General features: G+C 38.4%; 1 protein-coding gene across 4 annotated transcripts in view; it reads right to left on the minus strand.

Annotated features, from left to right (window-relative positions):
• Nucleotides 1–19,835, minus strand: part of rptor (regulatory associated protein of MTOR, complex 1) — a 238,779-nt gene that overhangs the window by 180,993 nt on the left and 37,951 nt on the right. For all 4 annotated transcript variants that reach the window (XM_026244674.1, XM_026244672.1, XM_026244673.1 and 1 more), the window contains exons 3-4: nucleotides 13,823–13,925; nucleotides 13,100–13,182 (exon numbers count right to left, since the gene is read on the minus strand). In XM_026244674.1, the coding sequence (XP_026100459.1) occupies nucleotides 13,100–13,182; nucleotides 13,823–13,925 (186 nt within the window). The remainder of the gene's footprint in view (nucleotides 1–13,099; nucleotides 13,183–13,822; nucleotides 13,926–19,835) is intronic.

The following is a 19,835-nucleotide window of genomic DNA, read 5'->3' on the forward strand; positions in this document are numbered from 1 at the left end:
TCACTATTAATCACGGAATTGGGAAGGGACAGGAAAAATGTCAGTGGGAGTGGGCGGGAATCGTAATAACAATTTGATCCCCGACTTTATATAAAATTATAGCCTACCTTTTAAGAAATAAACCATAAACTGTAGGCCTATATTTTAATTTTGAACTCAATTCTAATTGCCCTGTCTCTTTATGCTCTACTCATGTTTGCTTTGGTATGGCTGGTTAAGGGAAAGACGTAAGCATGACGGACAGATTGTTAATGGTTGGTCTATGTGGTAATACATTAGTCTAGATTGGGCAGGACATCCAAAAGCCCGCCTATCATTCATCGAACTAAAATATAGCTTTTCATCTAAAAGATGTATGTAGTATCCTTTTCTTGTCTTTTCATAAAAAATAAATAAATAAATAAAAAATACCTGGCTATGCGTTCTATACTAGACTAACTCAGACTTGTCATGGCACTTGTATACTGTTGTTGTTCTCTTGTTGACCTGACTGCTTCTATTGTTCTCATTTGTAAGTCGCTTTGGATAAAAGCGTCTGCTAAATGATTAAATGTAAATGCAAATGTAGTATCAACTTTACATAGCTGCTCAATCTTATGTTAACCAACAGAAATGTGCACTATTGAAGTGTGAGTGGAAACTGAACAGCAATGTGCTCACAGCAGGACAGATGGAGGCACCGGTGCTCCAACTTGCTCTTAAAATACTCTGTAATTTTTGATCATACAGATAAAAGTAATAAATCTTTAGAATCCATAAAGACTACGTTTATTTTTATGCACTCATCATAACAAAACAAAATGTTGCACTTCTGTAAAATAAAGAAAAAAAGATGCGCTTTCTGCCATCTCTGTCATGTGTACTTGAGAAAGAAACTTTGAAACTGTATGAAAAATAATGTCTACTTGCAATTGAAAAAAAAAATTAATTAATAAAACAGAAAACGTTTGTTATGATGGATGATTTACATGAAATTTAATGTATGTGCAATGCACAATTGTGTATTGTTTAAAACGGCTTTCAGTTCAATAAAATTCAACTAAAGTGGGTATGCTGTGATCTGTACTGTCTTTTTAGGGGCCAAGAACCGAAGGTGCGTAGACACCTATTGTATCCATTACCGTGATTTTATTCTTCCACCACAAGTCTTTGGCAGCCCATAGCACCGCTTGTGGGAAAGTTGGCACAGTTACCATAGGAAATTTGGAGTCTCTAACTCAAACTCTCTAGCACCACCACTTGTCTAAAAACATTAAAAAAAATGTTATGCTAATAACTTTTGAACCATAAAACACAAAATTAAAATTATTTTTCCTCTGATTCCTTGGCTCATGCTGAGTCAAAAGGACACCAAAATTCAAAATTGTACTTTTTTTTTTTTTTTTTATTGTTCATAAAAATTACTTTTCGAACTCGTCCTAGGCAATCGAACCGATTGTCACGAAATTTGAACCAGATAATCTTCAAACCACGCAGGCAGCAAGTTATGGAATTCAATTTGATTAGTCATATTGTTTCTGAATAGCACGTGAACGAATTCTATGCAAGGCATGCAAAAGTGGACATGAGGCTCTCTCTCCGCAACGGTTTGGCCTATTTAGACCAAACTTGGTGTGTGTTATAACAAGCTTGACCTGAGACTACCTGCAGTGTTTCAGCACTGTGCCCCAAGTGGTCGGGAGATATGGAAAATGCTTTTTTTTTGCTAATTCTGTTCAACTTACAAATGCTTTTGCCAAAAAAACACAAAACTGGTCTCGTTAGATTTCATGCATCATGCCTGAATTTAATGATACCCAGTTTTCCAATGTCAGCCATTTTGAGTGTCGGACATTTTTTATTATGTTCTAAAATGCTGTATCTGAAAGTGAAAGTGAAAGTGAAGTGACATTCAGCCAAGTATGGTGAACCATACTCAGAATTTGTGCTCTGCATTTAACCCATCCGAAATGCACACACACAGAGCAGTGAACACACACACACACACACACTGTGAGCACACACCCGGAGCAGTGGGCAGCCATTTATGCTGCGGCGCCCGGGGAGCAGTTGGGGGTTCGATGCCTTGCTCAAGGGCACCTAAGTCGTGGTATTGAAGGTGGAGCGAGAGCTGTTCATGCACTCCCTCCACCCACAATTCCATCCGGCCGGAGACTAGAACTCACAACCCTTCGATTGAGAGTCCAACCCTCTAACCATTAGGCCACGACTTCCCCTATCTTATGAACGCATTGACGTATCTTTACAAAACTAATTACAAAAATCTTCATCTCCATACCCTCATGGTACTCAAGATGTTTGGGGGCAGCACTACCTTGTGGTCAACAGTTATGATGAAATTTAGAAACATGCTAACTTACCTTTATTATAATTTGACTGATGTCAATATATTTCTTGGATCAAGACGAGAACTCTGACACCAATTTTACCAATATTGGCTAATCTTCCTGTCCACCATTTTAATTCATGTTGACAAACCACTTTTTCGAACTCATCGTAGATCGTTGGTTCGATTTTCACCAAATTTGGCTCGGACAATTTTTAGAAAAAAAGTTGGCAAAAAATCATGGATTTCGTGTTGACACATGAAACGGTTTTCGTTTAGCACATTTAACACAAATTTCATCTGTCCCTAGCCCAAACAACTGTCCCCACTAACTTCAAAACCTCCACCATCGTACCAGTACCAAAACACTCCACTGCCTCGATCCCTAATGACTTCCGTCCTGCTGCACTCACCCCCCCATCATTGCCAAGTGCTTTGAGAAACTGGTTGCATCCCACTTAAAATCCTGTCTCCCTGCTACATTAGACCCATTTAAATTTGCCTATCGCCGCAATAGGACAACAGAGTACACCATCTTAACGGCACTTCACTCTGTCCTCACCAACCTGGACAGTCAAAATACACTTGAGAATAATGTTCATTGATTTCAGTTCTGCATTTAATATGTTAATCCCCTCCAAGCTGATCTCCAAGCTCAGCCAGCTTGGAATCAGCACATCTATCTGCAACTGGATTCTAGATTTTCTGACTAACAGACCTCAGATAACCTCTACTCCATCACCCTGAACACCGGAGTGCCACAGGGCTGCGTACTGAGCCCTCTCTCCTGTACTCCCTATTCACCCATGACTGCATTACTGTTTATGGCTCCAACACCATAATCAAATTTGCAGATGACACCATGGTTGTAGGTCTGATCAAGGATGATGATGAGTCAGCCTGCAGGGATGAGGTGCAGCACCTGGCTGTGTGGTGTGCCACCATCAATCTGGAACTAAACACCCAGAAGACAAAGGAGATCATTGCGGACTTCAGGTGGACTAGGAGTCATACACACACACCCATCTACATCAACGGAGATGAAGTGGAGCGTGTGTCCAGTTTCAAGTTCCTTGAAATCCACATCCCTGATGACCTCACCTGGTCCCATAACACCTCCAACCTGGTCAAAAAGGCACAGCAGCACCTTTACTTCTTATGGAGCCTTAAGAAAGTTCACCTGAGTCCCAGGATCCTTGTGGAATTATACCGCTGTACCACTGAGTGCTCTCAAACTGCCGCAAAGCACTCATGTGGTGAAAACTGCTCAACGGACCATTTATCTATCATAAGCGCTGCCTGGGCAGGGCAAGGAACATCAAGGATGCCTCTCACCCTAACCATGGACTTTTCACCCTCCTTCCATCTGGCAGATGTTAAAGGAGACTACACTCTCGCACTAGTAGGCTCATGAAGAGCTTATTCGCTGAGGCTGTGACACTTCTGAACTCCACACCACCAATCTAACCTACACCTACTTTCTTACTGCACTGGTCACAGTATTTACATACATGTACTTGCACTACTTTTTTTTTCTTTTTTTTTTTTTTGCACGGACTATACATTGTTCAAGCTATCACACTGTAAACTATCTAACATTGTTACTCTACATAGGACAGTAAACTATTTCTATAAAAATATTATTGCACTACTGATTACTTCAAATACATTGTTCAAAATTACTATTGTAAAGTCAACCAACTATATTTATTACCACTGTTCTTACATTGCTGTTGTTCACAATGTACATAAAACCCTACATGCATTCTTATTTATATCCTGTACATGCTCTACTTAAAAGGTCCCGTTCTTCGTGATCCCATGTTTTAAACTTTAGTCGGTGTGTAAAGTTGTTGTTAGACTATAAATAATATTTGTAAAATTCTAAAGCTCAAAGTTCAATGCCAAGTGAGATATTTTATTTAACAGAATTCGGCTACAAAAAAATGACCCGTTTGGACTACATCCCTCTATAGTTCCTGAAGTAATGACGTCACTAAAACAGTTTTTTGACTAACCTCCGCCCACAGGAATACACAAAAAAGGGGGGCGTGGTCTTGTTGCAGTCCGACAGAGAAGAGGAACAGCTGTGTTTGTGTTTGTCGCCTTGTCGTTGAAACGCTGTTATTTGCATCTCAGAGTCCAATCACCTTTGTTTGGGCTTCCCAGGGACGCTGTACTTAGAGATCAATGGTTACAATTTATGTTTAACTCTGTTCCCGTTTTAGAATCCACATGTAAAACTATGTTCAGCACATTTTGCTGAGGACAGCTTGCTAAATCTCAATCAGTTTAAGGCTGGATTCGCACAAAGATTATTCCTGAAATATGGGCCAGTTCCCTCTTTGTCTGGAGAAGGCGTTGTTTATGGACCACAACTGGTAAGTGTATTTTATTATTTAAGTTGGTGCGTTTAACAGTTTCTGTAACTTACTACACAAAGGGCAACGCTGTTTAGCTTTGTTAACTAGATGTTAGGGCTGTGCAAAAAAAAAATTGAATGTGATTTTCATGCGCATCTCGTCAGTAAAAATGCTCCTGTGATTATAAGTACATCTACAGCACATGCTCCTACCCACTTGCTTCTCAAAACTAGCCCAATCGTGTTTCCAGGAGGGCAGCGTGCACTCAGCTGCTGTCGAATCACAACACAGGAACCGCTGGCACAATCAGAACTTGTTACGTGTTTCTGAAGGAGGGGCTTTATAGAACAAGGAAGTCATCAGCCTGTTTTTATGACAGTGAAAACAGCGGTATACAGCAGTGTTGTTTTTGGCAGCCCTTTTAGTTTTAGTCTTTTGGACGAAAATGCTTTTTAGTTTTAGTCACATTTTAGTCACTTATAAACTTGATAGTTTTAGTCAAGTTTTAGTCAACGAAAACACAAAAAGGTTTTAGTCAAGTTTTAGTCGACGAAAACGCAAAAAGGTTTTAGTCAAGTTTTAGTCAATTTTAGTAAAAAACAAACAAGTGTTGCAATTCATAAAACAACTATTAACCTTAAAAGCTTTGCATAAACTAGACTTTCTCATTGATGGAGATGCAGTGCTTCCAAGCTGTACTTCATGGCCGCATTGGGCAGAAACCTTTTATCCACACATTTCAAGTTATATTTTTTCCATGAATTGATTCTCTTCTAAAATTTCAGCACATTGCCTATTTTCACCAGTAATCACAGTAATAAAGGAATGGTTTAAAGTTTAAACAGCAAAAAACTTTGAGCTACTACAACATTACACACAGATACATAACAGTGGAATCCAATGTTGTTTTCGTCAACGATGACAATAACAAAATGATTTTGTTGACGCACCTTTTTTTATGACGATAACGCGACGATGACTAGCTAAAAACTAAAACATGAGACGTTTTCGAGTTTTCATTGACGAGATGAGACAGAACGAAAATTATTATAAGTCTGACGTTCACAATGCATGTCATTTCTGCCTATTTTGGAGAAGCACCCGGCTGCAGCCTGCAGATCGAGGCGGGGCTGCACCTGGGGCGGGGTTGCATGTACTTTTAAATGCGCACTTGAGCAGCGCAGCACACTGTGACTCCATGTTGCTTTGAGCACATCATTCTGCACCCGCGATGTGCATACTGTTTTGAAGCGTTTCATATTATCACGGGTTTGTGCACTGAAAAATTATTAAAAGCCTATATTTTTATACCTAGCCTACACAATACATTTAAAATGAGCATAATTTAGCTGTATATTATTTGTGCAGTGTAGGCTATATAAATACATACACTTCTTAGCTCTTGACATTCATATATAAATATAAAATTGTGATATTTGCTGCGGGGTGAGGGCTTCGATAACTCTGCTTTCTGTTTGCATCCCTGAATGTTTGTGTCACTTTTATTAGACAGGGTTGTATGATGTTTGTGTTTACAAAAATATGCATCTTGTTGTTGCACTGGCAGACAAGTTGAAGCACAAGTTGTAGAGCATAAGTATGTGTTTCTCAATAGCTTATATTTTGGGCACGTTGTTCATTGCACTTTAGCAATTTCTCAAATAAAGCCACAATTGCCAAAGTAAGAATGTTTTTATTCCTGGCTTTTTTGAAGTAAACTCGAAACATGAACACATGTTATATTGCACACTGTTAACACAATCAAAGCTTCAAAAAAGCACGAAAAACGGGACTTTTAATTCTGTATATAGCAACTCCACTGTACATTCTGTAAATCATAGCTTCACTTACTCTGCACTTTTATGTATATAAAACACTATATTCTTGCACTTCTGTTTAGATGCTGACTGCATTTCATTAGCTCTGTACTTGTACTCTGCATAATGACAAAGTTGAATCTAATCTAATCTAATATAATTTGCTGGAAAGATCCCAAACTTCATCTGAGGGTTGTATCTCTGCAAAGCTTATTTAAGACATATTTGCACCAAACTTTGTATGCACCATTGTAGCTGAACTTCCTGTCCGCCATTTTGATTTATGTTGAAAACCTACTTTTTCAAACTCCTCCTCAACCGTTTGTCCGGTTTCACCAAAATGGTGTCAGATGATCTTCAGACTGTGCTGACAAAAAGTTATAGATTTTGTGTCAATAGACAAAACTGTTTTCGCATAGCACAGTGACAAATTTGAGGCATGATGCCAAAATGACACTTAAGGCTGTGTCTCTGCAATGCTTTGACATATTGACACCAAACCAGGGTTTCTGCAGGGTTTAATCAGTCAAATGTAAGACTTTTTAAGACCTTTTTATGACTATAAGGATTTTAATTTATGACCTACACGAAATACGATAAAATACCATTAATATTCCTTTCAAAAGTATTTTTTTATTATTGAATTTCATTGAAAGTAACACGTTTTATTATTTAAAGAGTTATTCTACTATTTCTTAAGATTAAGAAACTGAAGCCTTCACCTTCTTTTTCTTGAGTATCAAGAACACAGGAACACTTAACAATTGTAACATTGTAAAATAACATTGTAAATTAACAATTATTTTATGGCATTACTTTCCAAAATAACAAGTGTTATTGGTGTTTGGTCACAGTATTCAACACCCACAGGCAGGGCCGTAACTGGGGTTTGCGGGGCCCCGCTGAAGGTTGTACCAGTGGGCCCTGTTTGAAATTGTTTAATTTGTATGTTCGTTCATTTTTATTTATTTTTGCTATTTACACAATGTTTAAGTTTGTAGGTGCCCAGGTACAGAAACTGAATAGTTAAATTTAAAACATAACTGGATAGTCTTCAATGTAAAAATTAAATATACAAACCAAACTTTATTCAGACACCTTGAACATTTCTCACATTATTACAGTTTATTTGCCATTGCTTCTATAATGGTTATAAAATATGACAAGAATATAGAGTTAAACTCTGTCAGAACAAATTCGTCTTGATAATGTCATAACTTTGATAGAAATGTATTTAATAGATTACAATCAACAAAACTACAGACAACTGTTATTATGACAATATTTACACTACCATCAATACTTTGTTGACCAATTACCAAGCAATATTTCATTTAGTTCGGACTGTGGTGTGAAAGATTTCCATCTCATTATGCCGCTGGTTTAGGTTATATATATATAACTTATTTGTAAATAGTGCAGACACTGTCTAAGTGTCTACACCAGACACAAGAGTTTTTGTGCACGCCCCGCTTCGCTAAAAGTGTTTCACACTACAGTGTGAAATCATCTGAACTCAGTGTCAGTACATTTGGTCATAAAATGAGGCATCAGTTTACTGATGGGGATCGTGTCCAGTGTAGACATCATCATTGGTTTCTGTCTTTTGTTGGATCGCGCCACTCATGTCCGTGTAGACCTGATGCTTGTTTTTTTAATGAGTTATGTTACAGCCCTTGTTGTTTTTAATGTTGTTATTAAAAATCTGTATTGACTGCATGCTCATATCATCATATTATTTACTGCCATGCAATCTACAAAAGTTAAGCTTGGCGAGCCGAGCAACGAGAATTGCTGCAGATTGCTTTTTGGTGGATATGATGTGCTTGTGCTGCCGCGGTAGTCTTCATTTCACAGGGTGAAACATCTCTCACTTGGCAGCAGAGTATGTGAGTGGAGCAGCAACAATTTCCCCTCCGCGCTCAAAGCATTTATTAATCACCCCGCACTCACTGATACCAGTTGCTCCGCCTTCACTTCGTAGCCAAAGCAATTCAGTATGTTTGAAATGTTATGTTCATAACGTAGCCTATATAAAAAATAACAATAATAAAATAACAGTAGAGTTTCAAAGTGGCTTAGGCTATTGTGTGTAAACTTTTTTTCCCTACCACATGCCAAACTAATAACATTGTCAGCATTAAATCTATAATTCCTGCTTTCTGCTGTGCAAATTTTGTTTGTGATGAAAATAACAGTATATTTTTGTCAGTTATTTTATCTAAAAAGATCAATGAATTTCTTACAGATTTCAAAATCAGATACTGATAATGTAGTAGCTCTGTAAGATTACATTTGTTTGAATGGATTATTGTGAAAGTGCTTGTGAATGTGCTGTATCATTTAAATCATGCTTTCACCCGTAAATAATCAGTAAAAGAAAGACAAACTCCTTGAGAACTAGCTTAAACATCCTGTTTGACTATTGCAGTCATTAAAACCTTCTGATCAAGCCATAGCTAAATAGGTTTAACTTGAATTCTTACTGAATATGCAGTTATATTATGGGCTGTCGACATGAATTGTACTCGTGATGGAGGCTCTTGGAGCGAGTGAAAACCGTGACGCTCAGACATTTAAAAAAACTGTGGCAGACCCGCGAGGGAGGGTTGAACCCACTAGGAACTACGGGAGCCCTGAGTGGAGCGTCGGTGGATGTTATAAAGAAAACCGATTTTCTTTCAAACAAGCCGATGTAAATTACACATTTGAATTAATTCGATAAAATCAATTTATCGCCCAGCCCTACTTGTTCATATCTTAAAAAGGTTAAAATGTCAGTGCATGTTAAATAGCCTAAAATTAACTTTTGTTAACAATATCCTCTTACGTTTTGAAATTAACTCACTGTAAATGTATAAATGTTTTTTAAAGATGTTACATTGTTATATCAATGTTATTGTTGTTTTACTTCCTCCTTTTATCTCATTTTACAATTACATTCAGTCCGCAATCTGTTCCTTTGCGCCACCTGGTGGTAGTTTAGCGCAGCAGTTCTCAATTCCAGTCCTCACGCCCCAATGCTCTGCACATTTTGTACATTTATCTTATTGCTTCAGACATTTGCTCTATTTGAAACAAGTGCCCTGCAAAGTGGACATCGCAGGATATTCCGCCATGATTCCATTTTGAAGCGAATGTACATGTTCCATTCAAAGTGCACTGAAGTTTGTGAGACGTGAATTTAAATTGTATTGATTTACAGAGGTATATGATGTCATTCTTGTCCGTGTGTGCAGACGGATGTTGTGCAACACAAATCCGTGAATGAATCATTTTATGATATTGTGCTTTTTCTTCAACACCCTCAAATGTTTCATGGTACAACACACTTTAAGCTAAGAAATAAGGCTTAGAACTATGTCTCTAGCAACTTTTAATGTATTAGAAATCTTCATATAGCCTTAGCCTTTCTAAAATGATACAATATTTATTCTCTTTAGCTTTTGTGAGATCTACTCAACTTCAGCACATGCATGGGTTAACTGTATGTGTAACAGTTCAAGCTATTTCTGTTTTTAATAGAGTTTCTTTAGAAGGCTTAGAAGGCTTAATTGTGTTTTGAGACAGTTTTATTCCCCACCATGCAAATAAGTGACTCTCTGACTATTAGGCCACGACTTCCCTCTGATGTCATCTGCTGCCATCAACTGCCATTTGAACCTGGTTGGGCACAAAATAATCTTCCAAACAGATTCTGTGGTTCGACTGATATATGAACACCCCACAGACCAAGAACTTCTAAACAAACAAACATGATGTGATGTCACAAGACACAACCCTAAAAAGTAAAACGGACTAAATGTTCAAGATTGGCAATTTCTCAAAATGCGTTCTTAAGCGATCTTGGGTCCTTGTGTTCTCGCTTTACGTCATTATTAACTGTCGAAGTTCAATTTCAATACTCAACAACGCAAATATAAAGGACGCATGAAAGTGCCAAGTTGTGTTCTTGATATCGAGGATGCATCAAATACAGACTTTAGAAAATCGAACCATTAGAAATCCCAGAAGATGCTGTGGGCAGACGACGTACGGAAGCTTGTAAGCTTTAATACTTCTTACTGCAAGCCTGTAAATACGCGATGGCTCATGAAAGTAAACATTGTAATTTAGTTTTGCATAATTGTAATAAAGTGATTAAGCCTGTCAACAATTCGGCAATTGCTTCCGTGTCGCTAGATTTTGCCCCTTTCACACAGCCAGTGATTAACCGGAATATGTACGTGCGTTCATACACAACCCGTAAAGGTCCTGTAATGACAGGTGAAATCAGGATGTGACATGTAATGTACGAGTCAAAGACGCTAGGCACATTAACTTTTCCTTAAGCTGGCGAACAATCTCAGCTTCAGCGCGGATAGTGAGGAACTAACTGATCTCTGCTTCATTACAGTTTGCACATATTTTTTTCTGTCTGCCTTCTGCGTTAATCTACCTTCCGAACACCCGGTAAAAGAGTCGCACGATAACATGCATCATCACTACATCACAGCATTGGTTCTGGCTTTTGTTCACATAGAGCCCGTTCCGTGACTAAATCCGCCAATGTTACTAGGTCCCCAATCCCGGATCGATTCGAATCAATCGGACAATCCGGCAATTATTCAGGACCAACATGCAGTGTGAAAGGGGCTCAAGACTTCAGTCTGGATGCCCATTTAACATCTAATGTCGCATTGCCACTGCATGGTGCACTGTGTTTAGTACCTTGTACTTTTTTTAATACCACCTCGTTTGCGGTTCCAAGTGAACTGTACAGTTAACAAAACATGATGTGTAAACTCTGCTGATCACTGATTGGTTGGTTTCGTTGTCTGTTGAGGAAGTACAGACGTTCCTCTCGTTGATAGCACAAACTTATGCAAAAGTTTTTCACAAGTCGAGGCAGTGGAGGCAGCACAACAAAAATAACGTGAAAAATCCAGCCCACTCTAAATCGGTACTAAACTGCAGTGGTAACGCAAACCGACACGAGTTGAGCTGTGACGTACTGTACTGAGCCATACTGAGCTGAATCGTACCACACAGTGGAAAAAGTTAATGCAAATATCGATCATTCAAATTTCACTGATCAGTGGTTTTAAAGGGGTCATATGATACTGCTAAAAATAACATTATTTTGTGTATTTGGTGTACTGAAATGTGTTTACATGGTTTAAGGTTTAAAAAAAACACAATTTTTCACATACTGTACATTATTGCTTCTCCTCTATGCCCCGACTTTCTGAAATGCGTAGATTTTTACTAACCACATCAGTCTGAAAAGCAAGGTGTGCTCTGATTGGCCAGCTTTTCAGTGCATTGTGATTGGTTGAATACCTCAAACGTGTGACTAAAATGTTACACCCCTTAACATAATGCAATGCCGTTTCCCGGTGTTCTAACAAATAATGCTACAAATCAGATTATGCTACCAACACTTTATTTATCCTACTTTGAGGGTAGGTTTAGGGTTGAAGTCAGCAGTTCTCAATTCCAGTCTTCACACCCCACTGACTCTGTATGTTTCTCTTATGGCTTCAAACATTTGTTCTATTCGAACGTAAATTCCCTGCGAGGGTGGACATCACAGGATATGTATCATTGCAATGATTTCAGTTCAAAGCAAACGTAAATGTACCTATAAAAAGGCCACTGAAGTGTGCGAGACGTGAATTTAAATTGTATTTATTTACAGATGTATATGTCGTCACATTTGTCAGTTTGTGAAGACAAGTAAACTTCAACAGATTTCTCCTGCTCAGGGAGTAGAGAGCAGTGAACACTGTGTAGGGACCAATGGGAACACAGTTCCATCTCGTTCCACAATGCCATGCCGTGTAAACATAAAACCATGTCATCATTTGTGATCGGAGAAATGACAACAAGCACTACTCTCTACACTGCTCAAAACTTCACGTTTGAGTCATCAGTGGCAAATCCTTTGAATTTGAAAACGTACTTATAGCCTATGAGTCATGATAGCCGGCATTGCAGTCTACTATCCCAGGATCAGGAAACTAGTCCTCCATAAAATGCACTCCACACATCTGAATATTTGGGTTAAACTGTTATGGATCAGGGCTTGTATATACAACTTAACCACTGATTTCTAGCAGTGTCCTGTTTTGAAGGCCAAACAATGTATTTTCGCTTCCGCAACAAAACACAACCTTTTCACAACATGGCGGCAAAAGATGCTGGACTTTGTATTAGCATGTAATTTTAAGAAGTGCAACCTTTCAGTTGTATTGTTGTTTGGGTGTGGTTTATTTTGCCTGTGTTCCAGCAAAATAAACCAGTTTCCACTTGACATGGACAGTTTCACCCCAAACTGTGCAAAATGATGACACCATTAATTAAATGGCTAAATAATTACAATTTCTTTAGTTACACACCTAAATCAAGGACACCACCATAGGTCCTAATTATTTTAGGCTTTATATTTTTCTATGAATCTGATGCACCAGTGACAATACAATCACTGTTTTGTGTTATTTTTTTTTTTTATTTTTTTTACATACATTTTTTACATAACTTTTATTTAATTTTACCTCTAGTGAGAACGTGTTTGTGTTACACAAGGCTACAGCAGGGAGGACAGCTCTTACCCTTGGCTGCCAGTTCTCATACTGTTTCTGTAGATTGGACCCTATCGTCTCCAGGGCTTTCTGTGGACTCATGGACAGAGGGTCTAGAAAATAAAGAAAGATAGATATAATACACTTTATCACACTATTATGTTATTACATATTATTATAGAGTATACTATACATTAACACAATATTATTTTATAGACAATGCCAGATTATGTAAATTTAATCAAAAGAGACTTCCAGAAGTACAAAAGCCATCCTTAGATTAAAGCCTGATATAAACAAACAAAACATCAATTCTGTATGAATTTTTAAACATATACCTGCACTGCATAAACATCAAACTACTGAAATACATAAGAGATGTTGATCATGTTTCCTCTAAGGCAAGGATTCATTTAATTGGTTTATTATAAATCATAAAAGAAAGCCAATGTGTATTTAATCAAACTGACTTAAACAAAAATCAGTGCAGACTATAATGTAAAAATGTATTCATCACCATACTTCCAACACATTGCTTGCTTCAGATTTGTTCAGTATGTCCTTCTTTATTACACAATATCATGTACGGTACATGAAACAACCGTTAATCCACTTTACCATACCACATGACTGCAACAGATATTTATGGAATAAAGAATGTTTTACATTTTAAGTTCATATAATCTCTGAACATGTAAATGAAGGAAGTTACACAATTTCTGGATGGATTTGTGGATAAATGGAAGAACTCACCTATCCAACACTCTAGTCTTGCACAAGGTGATGTCTTGACTACATCAGGAGGGTCCACTCCAACATTGAGACATAAAACTAGAGCCACACTCACTGTTTTCATCTAGAGCAACAAATAGGGGAAAAAAGATAACTCTTATCAATTTAAATGACGCTGAAATGTGCTGAGATAAAGAAAGCAATTATTCATAACATTCATTCTAAAAACAGAAATAGTTTATTTAAAGCATTTAAAGAACTTCATTAGCATTTCATTAGATTCGTAATGAAAAGTTTTTGTAAACATGAAACAAAGTTTCCCTGCATTTTTCTCCAAAATAAAAACTCCAGAGTTAAAAGCTTGTGAGGAAATTAAAATGCAAGTTATTGCTGCAATTTTACTATTGTAAAGTGTAATATTTTTTTTCCTTTTTCTTTTACAGTGCATTTACAGTAAATTACCCAATTCCTATTTGCATGTAAATGCAATAATATATTTCTGTCTTAGAGTTAATGATAATATAAAACTGTTATTATTATTATTAATAATAATAATAATAGTTTGAGCTTCCTACAAATGCCGGTGTGAATGTAATGTTGACCAAGTTACTATGAAAAGAGGTTTAAAGATACAATTTGTAAGATATTTGCAGTAAAATATCCAAAAACCACTAGAAAGTGAAAGTGAACATTCAGCCAAGTATGGTGACCCATACTCAGAATTCGTGCTCTGCATTTAACCTATCCGAAGTGCACACACACAGAGCAGTGAACACACACACACACACACACACACACACACACACACCGTGAACACACACCCGGAGCAGTGGGCAGCCATTTATGCTGCGGCGCCCGGGGAGTAGTTGGGGGTTCGATGCCTTGCTCAAGGGCACCTAATTCGTGGTATTGAAGTTGGAGAGAGAACTGTACATGCACTCCCCCCACCTACAATTCCTGCCGGCCCGAGACTCGAACTCACAACCTTTCGTTTGCGAGTCCGAGTCGCTAACCGTTAGGCCACGATATCATAAGTTTTCAACTACTTGTATTCCCAATTCCAAATTCCCATTCCAAAAAGTGACACGGGCTAGTGCAGTCGCCTGTCAATGATGTAAGTTCTTCTTCTTCTTCTTCTTCGTTTTATGGCAGATTGCAACCATATCTTATCTGGTGCATACCGACACCTATTGTATTGGAGTATGTAGCATGGATATGAATCTAATGACGTTAGTTACCCTTTATTACCGCCTTTTCTGATATAGAAACCAAATGACAACAGTGTCATGGACAACAGCGGAAGTAGCTTCGTGACAAACTTCACCTAGAAAAAGATGCCGATCTCGCTTGAGTTTTACTCGACAGGTGAGTTGTTTTAGTTCGTATCTTTACAGAAAATGAATGCTATTATAACGATCAACAAGATTAGTATTATGGGGCATACATGCCAAAAGCGGGGGACCGCGTCTCTAGACCCGCGCAAGGACGCGTCTGATCCATAGTCTGATCGCGTCTTTGCATTGACTTTGTATGTAATCTACTCGCGCAAATCGTTGATCTCGCGTTTATGTTTCCATCTGATTTGATGGCCGTCAGCGGTTGGGTAGAAGACAACAAATCCCATCATTCCACGCTCCTTCTTAGCGTCATCAAACCACGTTATTGTTATTGTTTTGATAGTGCGCCCTCTCGTGGCAGGTCCTAAAACCTGTACCTTTAAGAACACTTCAATACAAGGACCATTTTTAATAATCCGTTCAATTTGGTCATGGAGAAGGGGTTCGTCGGAGCTGCTAATTTTTGTCTCAAGTTGCACCTAATAGATGCATTTAAAATGTATAATTTTTTCTTTCAGTGTACCATTTCCCTGGACTCTCACGAGCAGTTGTGTAGTCAAGATTCTCATCAAATATGGACTTAAATTTAGTTCTGTTCCTGAGACAAAGCTACTACATGGCTTTAAAGATCTGAAATATAGCATACAAGTTGCACTGGGCTAGTTTTATGTTGCTTTCTGTAATTTCTTTTAAATTTACAGTTGCTGTCATGCACGTCTAAAATGACTTGAGGGTGAGCCAAAAAAAAAAAAAAATGATTTAGTAAGTAAGCATCTCTTAAAAACATTCATGTCGTACATTATGTTTCTTGTTGCTGTGTAATAAATTACCACAACTAATTAGATGGCACATAGTAGGGATGTGTCATATCATACACTCATCTAAAGGATTATTAGGGACACCAAACTAATACTGTGTTTGACCCCCTTTCGCCTTCAGAACTGCCATAATTCTACGTGGCATTGATTCAACAAGGTGCTGAAAGCATTCTTTAGAAATGTTGGTCCATATTGATAGGATAGCATCTTGCAGTTGATGTAGATTTGTGGGATGCACATCCAGTACATGGTGGTCATAAGGGGCCTAAAGTGTGCCAAGAAAACATCCTCCACACCATTACACCACCACCACCAGCCTGCACAGTGGTAACAAGGCATGATGGATCCATGTTCTCATTCTGTTTATGCCAAATTCTGACTCTACCATCTGAATGTCTCAACAGAAATCGAGACTCATCAGACCAGGCAACATTTTTCCAGTCTTCAACTGTCCAATTTTGGTGAGCTTGTGCAAATTGTGGCCTTTTTTTCCTATTTGTAGTGGAGATAAGTGGTACCCGGTGCAGTCTTCTGCTGTTGTAGCCCATCTGCCTCAAGGCTGTGCATGTTGTGGCTTCACAAATTCTTTGCTGCATACCTCGGTTGTAACGAGTGGTTATTCCAGTCAAAGTTGCTCTTCTATCAGCTTGAATCAGTCGTCCCATTCCCCTCTGACCTCTAGCATCAACAAGGCATTTTCTCCCACAGGACTGCCGCATAATGGATGTTTTTTCATTCTTTGTTCATTGTAACCATTCTTTGTAAACCCTAGTAATGGTTGTGCTTGAAAATCCCAGAAACTGAGCAGATTGTGAAATACTTAGACCGGCCCGTCTGGCACCAACAACCATGCCACACTCAAAATTGCTTAAATCACCTTTCTTTCCCATTCTGACATTCAGTTTGGAGTTCAGGAGATTGTCTTGACCAGGACCACACCCCTAAATGCATTGAAGCAACGGCCATGTGGTTGGTTGATTAGATAGTTGCATTAATGAGAAATTGAACAGGTGTTCCTAATAAACCTTAAGGTGAGTGTAGTCCACAATAATACCAGAATACATTTTTACATTATAAAAAAAAAAGTGTTATATCAAGATATCAATGATATAGCGACGCAATGTCGTTTGGTGGATATACATTTCCTAGCATGCACAACAATGCCACAAACCCAAGACTGATCGGTGTATGACAACAAAGTATTGCGAGAGGGGTTCTAGAGCAGGGGTTTTCAAACTGTGGATCGCAACCCACTTGTGGGCCACAGAATGGAACAAGGTGGGTCGCACAAAGTCACTTGGCTGCAGCTAAATTTGCGTTTCAATGACACACACTCACACAGCTCAGTCTAGGGCTCCACGAATGTGATGAGTGAGGCAGGGCCGAGAGCCGTCGAAACGGAGCGAGGCCAGTAGAGTAATTGAAAATGAGCGACACATGAGCGACACTTCCCGAAGGACTCATCGAGGCGGTGGGCTGGAGTGAGTTCGTCCGTCCCCGGCAACTCACTCCAGCCCACCGCCTCCAGCATCCTCGGCGGCACATCTTTGGCAGGGATCTTCGGCAGCGCATCCCTCCTCCCTCCTGGGCTTCGGCACGGGTGTAACATATTAAAAACTTCACAATCACAGGAAGGAGGAGGCGGGAACTAGGAACCCACTCGTCACAACGATATAGCCCACCAACATTGATAACGAACTACAATATCCTTAGTGTGATTTTCGAATTGCAATTAAGTCCGCGTTCGTTGCGTTTTGAAGCACGGGTGCGCACGAGCTGTGATAACAGTGAAGGTCTTAGAGCAATGTCATTAAAATATTAAATCGGTCCGCATTATTAAAAGAAAAAACTTGCTCACTTCAATACACCATATTCTGGATTCCATTGCATACACCAGAAAATTCAAATGTTACGAAAACGGTTTCAGGTAGGCCATGTTCATTCATTTCTATCGTCTGTTTGAACTCTGCATTTATTTCGTTCGGGAAACAGTTTGTAAAAAACATTTCACTTGTACAGGGTGAGCAGGGCACAAATGCAGGATTAATTGTAACACTACAAGATTGAAACATTTTCACATAACAAAATGTACAAAAGTTCGCAATATTTCTTTTGAAGATATTGCTGAACATTTAACCATTGCAAAAATAAATTTCTGCCTGAACTAAATGTCATCCAGTTTTTTTTTTTTTTTTTTTTATTTAAAACAAGACACATCTGTTAATTATAATTTTTTACCTATTTCACAATAATTTTAATCTCCAAACTGTTTTAGATAGTTCTGCTTTGCTTATGCTTTTCTAAAAAAGTGTTGGATTGTGCTCGGTTCTCGTCAACACACATGGAAGGATCATGAATGCATTTTCTGCAAAAAAAACAAAGCAGCGCAGATTACAGTTCACCGGAGTGAGCCTGTTTCACGTTTTTATGGACACTACATATCTTAACGTCTGTAAACAAAAATTCAAACTTAAATATTAGTAGTGAAAAATTTCAGGTGTACTCTAAAATAAAATGGTTATTTTTCTTAAACTCTTAATTTCGTTCATCAAAACTTTAAATAAGATTAGGCTTAATGTCAACTGTTTTTTTTTTTTTTTTTTTTGGTGGGTCGTGAAATTGATTTCACTTGTCTAGGTGGGTCGTGGAATGGAAAAGTTTGGGAAACACTGTTCTAGAGCATATTTGACTGCAAACTCTTACCTTCAAAAATAGGCGAGGTGCATATATTTAGTAAAGCGGCGTGGAGAGAGGGAAGGGAGCCGACTGTCTGAGGCCAGCGTAAAAAGATGGCCTGCGCCAAAGCTTACAATTGCACGTGTTTTAAGCTTTGCCAATTTAAACATTCAAAACAGTTTAAAGCATTCAAACAGAAGGCATAGGATGTAACGGTGGCATACCCTAGTGACCTTTTGGAAACAGTATCTATTTCATAGTTCGGGTGCCAGACAGGATTTTGGCCTGTCACCAAATAAATTTCAAAATACCGTGATAACCCAGGGAGATTTTTAAAACCACAGTTACACAAAAACTAGATGGATTGCTTGTACGTTAGATGATAGAAGACAAACAACAACTTGCAGTTTGAAAGAATTCATTATTTTTTCCCCTCTTTATACACAATTACGGAAACAAAGCACAACCCCATAAAAACACAGGGGGGAAGAAAAAATAAAAATAAAATAAAATAATAAATAGATAGATAGAAAAACAACAATTGTAAACAAGGTTTTCATACAAGCATAACTAAATGAACTGAGTAGATATCGAAGAAAACAAGATCAGCAGATCCGAGGCATTCTCTTCTAAAGAAAACACTCATCAGCGATCCAGAAAAATAAATAAAAAAACAGGATTAGTATATTTTTTCCCTCTTGACCAACCAAAGTCATAGTTATACTGAAAGGGAAATTAAAATGAAGGTCAGTAATATAAATCGGTCACTTAGAGCGACTCGCGAATATGTGGGTGAAGTGTGTTCAATTAGATGCATTAGTGTGTGAGTGAGTGTAAAATATCGCTGACCATGTCTAGCAGGGAAAAGTTCCTTAGGAGGCAGTGTTTTCTCCGGATTAGCAAAACCCGATGGAATGACGATCTTGTGAATTCCTTCAGCAGTTCCTAACACTTTCTGCAGCCTGGTGAATCTATAGTTCAGCACTCACCCTGACCAAATACAGCGTGCATCTCACTCCCGCCGATCAACTCCTAAGGTAAGAATCGTATCCATTGTGTGGTTTGCTCACCTGCCACTTAGAGTTCGGGTTTACCATTTCCCCCCTTTTCTTCCAGCCATTCTTCATTTTTATAATTTCCACTTAATTGTTTAACATCCCGATATGGGCACGGAAGGGGCGGATTTTCTTTACACCGCCACAA

The sequence above is a fragment of the Carassius auratus genome, unplaced genomic scaffold (assembly GCF_003368295.1).
Source record: "Carassius auratus strain Wakin unplaced genomic scaffold, ASM336829v1 scaf_tig00006882, whole genome shotgun sequence".
NCBI lineage: Eukaryota > Metazoa > Chordata > Actinopteri > Cypriniformes > Cyprinidae > Carassius > Carassius auratus.